Raw genomic sequence first — 6,730 nt, forward strand, 5'->3', positions numbered from 1 at the left:
ACAAGAAATGTAGGGGCTGGTGAGATGGCTCAGTGGTCTAAAGCACCTACTTAGAACAAGCTTAGCAAAGCACAGGGACTGCGGTTCAATCCCCCAGTACCACATGCTAGCCAGCCCCGCCCCCTGGTGGGCTGAGCTGGCCACACACACACACACACACAAAATAAATAAATAAATAAATAAATAAACAAATTAAAAAAAAACATTGATTAAAAAGAAAAAAACAAAACAAGAAATGTAACTTTTGTATCTGACAAGGTCAGTCAAATCCCCTCAGGATTTACCCTGAAACCTTGTACCACAGTTTGTAGATCCTTTGTCAGTGTCAGCCATGTGGATGAGTCACAGCCATTGCTTGGCCAATTTGCTCTCTGTGAAAGCCTGAGAGAATGTTTTCTCTCCATGTGACTCTCCTTAGGCACACTCTAGATCATCAATCACTTTCCTCTGTAACCCCATAATCTCCTTGATCAGAAAATTTGGGACACCACTGAGTTGCAGGACATTACACTACAGGTTTTCTTATGTCCTGAGTCCTCACTGACCTTGAAAGGCTAGGGCCAAAATTTTGGCTGTCCTTGCAGCCCTTCTTTTTCTCTAATTTTTGGTCTGCAAACTTAAGTTGTTAACCCTCCAGAAGAGAAGCTTAATGGTATTATTACCATACAACATAGGCAGTTGAGCTTAACCTCACTATCTGTCTGAATATCAAACATCTTGGACATAACATGGAACAGGTATTTTCCATCAAGTATTGATATCCTCTTTTTTCTTGAAAGCAAAATCATATATCTGATCTTATACAGCTATATCTGTTAATCTGAGCAACAGATTTGATGATAAATATAGATAATATAATAACCTTTTTAAATTAGCTATACTTGTTTTGAAAATATGTAACATATGTATTTTTGTATGTTTCTCTGTTTTTGTCATTGTTTCTGTTATTTGTTTTTACTCCTGAAAATAAGACTTTAAAAAAATAAATAAAATAAAATAAAAAGAACCCGCTGCTGATGAGAGCTGAGGCCTCTGTCCCCAGCGAGAGCTCCCAGGACTATAAGAGAGCACGGAAATTCATGAGGCGTGATAATGTCAAGCTGGACCTGACATGGAGACGGTGACCCCCAAATAAGCAGCGGTCAGCGCCTCTCTGTGGCTTTGGACTTCCACAGAATTCACAATAGGCCAGATGGGAAGGGATGAAACGTGCCCTTGTGCCGGGGGCCAGGTCTGCAGCCCGAGGCCAGCAGGACAGTGCCCGCTGCGTTCTGCTCTCCTTCTACCCCCTCTCTCCCTCCCTCCCTCTCTTCTCTCCTCTCTCCTTACTGTTTTCTTTCTGTATTACACCTTGCATGTCTCCAGTCTCAACCTTGGGAATACTGAGCACAAAAAGGGGCTGGCAGCGAAGGCCCTGAGTTCCGCCCCCAGACAGGAGTAGGAGGACCCTCGCTGCCTAGAGAGGCGCCTCGGTCGTGGGCAGAGGTCTTTGCGAATGGATTGGTGGGTGCCCCAAAGAGGCCCTCAAGCCTCCCAGCACGCGAGGGTGCAGCTGGAAGGAACCACCCACATAGCACAGGGGTCCTCTCTGGACACAGAGTCTCCTGGTGTCTGGGGCTTCTCTTTCTGGGGAGCTCCTGCTGTCTGGGGCTCCTCTTTCTCCAGAACTGTGAGAAATAAACATTCCTTATTTTATTTTTTTTTTAAATGTATTTAGTACAGAGCCTACAGGGCCTACTGGGTCTCATTACACAGATCAGACTCATAGTGATTCTCCTGTCTTCGGCCTCCCAAACCCTGGGATTACAGGCGCGCAGATGGGTGTGGTATGTGCCTGTAATCCCAGCCCTCGGGAGGCTGAGGCACTGTGAATTCGAGGCCAGCCTGGGCAGCGATAGCATGAAGACAGAAGAAGTGACCGACTGATTTCATCTGAATTCAGGGAGGAGCAGGGTCCTGAGAAATGACACTGTAGAAAAGCCCAGAAGGCCACTCAAAGTGGCCAAAATAAAACGCTGGCTAAGGAAGAGGTTTTGAGGTCAGAGTTTTAACCTGGAGAAAACAAACTATCCCCTGCAGTTGGCATTTGCTCACCACCACCGATGCCACGAACCTTGAGTCACAACGGAAGGCCCTCCTCACAGACGCTAACAGTTAGCTGGGGCCTTCGTCACTGAGCATAAATTTAATAAAGCTGACTTTTTTTTTTTTTTCTTTTTTTTCAGTGCTGGGGATTGAACTCAGGACCCTGCACTTGCCAGGCAAGCGCCTATTCTACTGAGCTATCTCCCTGGCCCACGCTGACATTTCATAGCTCTACGTTCCACACCTTCTGCAATCCCTGACCCATCCAAATCATTAAGGCTGTGCTACACTCACAATGCCCACGGTGGCCCCAGCTTCCCAGGAATCCTGAGCAGCGTGTTTGTCTCTCCTACCGGAAATGGCGGTCCTTGTACTCTTCAAAGCTCGCGTTCCTGCAGGTGGAGCCAGTGTTACAGAGCAGCCCTCGGACAAAGGGGAAAACCCCCCGGCTGGGAAGATCCCGGGGCTGCAAGAAACCTGGCAACAAAGGCAAGGAAGAGATGAGTCCACCCCTGCCACCGAAGGGGCCACACACTGAGTGAGAAGTGCACTTCTAGCAGATAGCGCCGTAACTTACAACATCACATCATGATATTACCAGGCCGGTTACTAAAAGATATCTAACGAATATCAAAAAGCAATAAAACCCTGTACAGGTAACACTTCTTACCCACATCTGCACTCCCGCTCTAGGCATAGTGGCTGTGAAAACAGCAGCTTCCCTGTCCCTGCAGTGGCCGCACCTCTGTGCCACATCCCAGCGCCAGGTGCAGCCGTGGGTAGAAAGCATAAGCCTGGCTACTTGCCCATCTCATGGTAAAATTCAGGAGTTTTAACGCTTGTGAAAGCTTCAAGTTCAGCACAATTGGATGCTTAAATACTTAAGTTTAGTTGCTAAGTATATATCATGCAAAATGACTTGGAGCAAAGCTTTGTCAGGACAGACCTGGCTACCGTGACTCACTCCCTGGATAAAGTGCTGATGGTGGACAGCCCAGCCCTACATGCCTGTCACAACCCCTGCAGATGGGAACAGTGGAAATGCTGACAGGAGTAGGCATCTGAGAAGTCACTGGTCTCGAGGTTTTCCCTGGTGACAGACTCTCTCTCTCGTGTCTAGTCCAAGAAAGGATTTCACTCCAGGGCTTGGAGATCCACTATGCGCAGCATTTAGCGCACTCTCTCATATTGAAGATGGTCACCGCATGTTTGGTGGGCAAAACGAATGAATGAAAACTACATGAGTGGGCTTCCATGAGAGGAGCATGGAAGCCCACTCATGGAGAGGACGGGTCAGCGAGGGCTCCCACTACATGAGAGGAGCATGCCGTTCTTGCTGCACACGTGGGGTGGGGCCGTTGAGCAGGTGACCATAGAGGCTTGGAGGCCATGCTCCAGCTAGTGACAGAAGGCACATTTCGCTGCCATAGCTCTATATCACCTTCTCTTGGGAATACGCCAGGAAGGGTGGCCACCACCCTTGCTCCCAGTGTCCTAAAATAATCTGCTGCTCCAGCAAGCTCTGCATGGGTGAGAAAAAACCCATCACTTCATCGATCGGTTGGGACACAAAGGGCACGTGGGACTCATGTGTTGAGTGAATAAATAAAATATTCACTAGAAGCCCTGAAAAGCTTCTTAGCTCCTCCTAGATGAGGTCTTGATAATATGGCTTCACGTTTTCCTGCAATATGCAGGGCAGTCCCCAACCACAGAGACCACCAGGGAGGACCCTTCCCTTTCTATAGAAGATCTGTGACTCGAGAGTGGGATTCCGAGTGACACTCACAGCTGTCTTTGTGTCTGGGAGGCGTCTGGAACCGCAGGACCATCAGAATCATGAACAGGATGCAGGGCCAGAGGAATTCAGCGAGGGAAAGGACCTGAGAAGCAGAAAAAACAGGCAGTGCTTGAGTAATCTGTGAAGCACCCCTGCGGCTGCTGCCCGGGCCTGTCTCTCGGGACAGCCACAGGGATGGGACCCACGGGAGTCCACGCTGCGTGTCTCCTTGTCCTTCTCTCACCAGCCTGGCTCGCTCCTTTCCTTTCCTGTATTCTGACATTGTGCACAATTCAGGGCATTCAAGAAGCCAAAGCGAGAGCAATCTGAGGCGCCTTTCCACACTCCAGCGAACCTGTTTCTAATCGCGGTAGCAGCCCCGAACCTCCCACCAAGCACACCCTTTGCTGGCCTTAGTGGAAGCACACGCTTCTTCCTGCCCTCGCTTTATGAATGTTTTCAGCATTGTTGTCAAGAATCACAGCTAGGGGCTGGAGAGATGGCTCAGTGGTCTAAAGCACCTATTTGGAACAAGCTTGGCAAAGCACAGGGACCACAGTTCGATTCCCCAGCACCACATGCCAGCCAGCCCCGCCCCCTGGTGGGCTGAGCTGGCCACACACACACACACACACACACACACACACACACACAATAAATAAATAAAGATTAACTTTAAAAAAAAAAAAAGAATCACAGCTAGACTACTGGACTATATTGGATTATTTTGCTGAATTCACACACCTACAATATTTAAATGACAATGGAATACCCATCTCTGACAAAACTAAACAAAAAAAGGGGATACAAATGAAGGACCATTTTGTATCTGTATATTCAAAATAGTTAGGATAGATATACAGCTACTTTCTCTTAATTCAATGAATAGAAAGATTTGTTCTAATAGTGTTTGTGGACAGGATATCATGTCTGCATCTTATACAATGAATAACCACTAAGACAACAATATGCAATGTGTTATTTAAACTGTCCTACTAATCAGTTTTGAAACTGTCTCATTGCTATTTCTCAATAAAATTATTAAATAAATAAATAAAAATAAAAATAAAGAATCACAGCTGCAGGGGCCGGGGAGATGGCTCAGTAGAATAAGCATTTGCCTGGCAAACACAAGGACCTAAGTTCAATTCCCGGTTCTGCAAGAAAAAAAAAAAAAAAAATCACAGCTACAACTTTACTGTCAAATGGAAATATCGTGGTCCACAGAATCATCCTTCCTCCCAGGGGAAAACTTTTGGTTTCTGTCAGTACTGGGAATCAAACCCAGGTCCTTCACTCTGCATGACAGCCTTGCTCCCTTTTTAACATTTTTAAAACTGTGAGCCAGGACATTACAAGTTGCCCAGGTCAAGCTGGAACTTGTGATCCTCCTGCCTCAGCCTCTCAGAGAGCTAGGAACCAGGTCTACACCAATACATCCAGCTGGGAAGATGTTCTGTAGATAAACTATTTTTTTAATCTTTTATTTATTTATGTATTTGGTACAGCGTCTCACTACACAGCTTGGACTCACAGTGATCCTCCTGTCTCAGCCTTCCCAGCACCCTGATTATAAGCATGCACCACCACGCCTGGTCTCAGTGGCCGGCTCAGCCCACCTGCTGGCCGGGCTGACGCAGCATGTGATGCCAGGGATCGAACCCAAGTCCTTGCACTTGCCAGGCAGGCACTTAGACCACCAGGCTATCTCCCCAGCCATGGATAAACTATTTTTTTTTGAAACTTTTTTTTTTGGCAAAACCGGGGATTGACCTCAGGCCCTTGCGCTTGCCAGGGAAGCACTTATTCCACTGAGCCATCTCCCCGGCCCCCAATAAACTATTTTTTAATTATTGTCTTGAGTTTTTAATAAACTCCTAAAAGTAATATTAGTGGAGTCAAATGTTTTGACCCAAACCACTAAGACAGTTATCAGAAAGTTGGTACAATTTTTATTTTCAAAATTAAAAGGAAAAAAATAACAGCTGCTATCAATACACAGAATTTTATTATTTAAGAAGAAAGCACTGCCTGTAACATAGAGCCCAGGGAAAGGTTAAGTAGCAGGAAATCTTCCGTTACTCTGTTGGCCCTGAGTTCGTCATTTGCTCTTGTGGGGTCTAATCTTCCTTCACTGATCCCGTGCCATCGGCTACTGCAAAGGCCAAGTGGACCGCCAGACACAACGTGAGAAAGCCTTTGCTGGGCATGCCTGTGTGCCTGCAGCCCCAGGACTCTAGAAGGCTGAGGCAGGAGGATGCTTCATTCAAGCCCAGCCCGAGGCATTTGGTGAATCCCTAGAATGTAGCTCAGCATGAAGACCCTGGGAGCAGCCCCAGCATTAGGAAGGGAAAAGGAAGGAAGGGGGAGGAGGGACTCACGTGAATAAACACAGGCACACAAGCCTAACAGCCTGCAGGCCCGGACACTTCGCCCACGCTGGGCAGGGCTTCTGCTCTTTCTCACTCCCAGTTCCAATACTTTGAACAACAGTGAACTTCTGGTCTCTTCAGCCCTTTGCCCTTTAAACACCCCAGGCCACACCCTACTATCATCCCTCCCTGCTCTGAGCAGATCTCCCAGAGGCCAGGTGGACGGGTGAGACCAGGAACCACCATGACAGATGCGGGGAGGGGTCAAGAGCATGTCAGTCCCCACTGGGATGGAGAAGATGTCACCCTCTGTGACTCGGTGTATGGGGAAGTGTTTCCTGCATCGCAAAGTGCAATATGATTTAAAAAAATAAAATAAAATTGGGCTGGTGAGATGGCTCAGTGGTCTAAAGCACCCACTTAGAACAAGCTTAGCAAAGCACAGGGACCGCGGTTCAATCCCCCAGCACCACATGCCAGCCAGCCCCGCCCC

The 6,730-nt window shown here is 47.6% G+C and overlaps 1 protein-coding gene across 1 annotated transcript in view; it reads right to left on the reverse strand.

The window, feature by feature from the left end:
* The window catches only part of Abca13 (ATP binding cassette subfamily A member 13), a 448,352-nt gene that overhangs the window by 424,634 nt on the left and 16,988 nt on the right, over window positions 1–6,730 (reverse strand). The window contains exons 2-3 of the mRNA XM_023714440.1: window positions 3,875–3,968; window positions 2,439–2,562 (exon numbers count right to left, since the gene is read on the reverse strand). Of these exons, the coding sequence (XP_023570208.1) occupies window positions 2,439–2,562; window positions 3,875–3,968 (218 nt within the window). The remainder of the gene's footprint in view (window positions 1–2,438; window positions 2,563–3,874; window positions 3,969–6,730) is intronic.

This window comes from Octodon degus, unplaced genomic scaffold (genome assembly GCF_000260255.1).
Source record: "Octodon degus isolate 3935 unplaced genomic scaffold, OctDeg1.0 scaffold00035, whole genome shotgun sequence".
NCBI classification, from domain to species: domain Eukaryota; kingdom Metazoa; phylum Chordata; class Mammalia; order Rodentia; family Octodontidae; genus Octodon; species Octodon degus.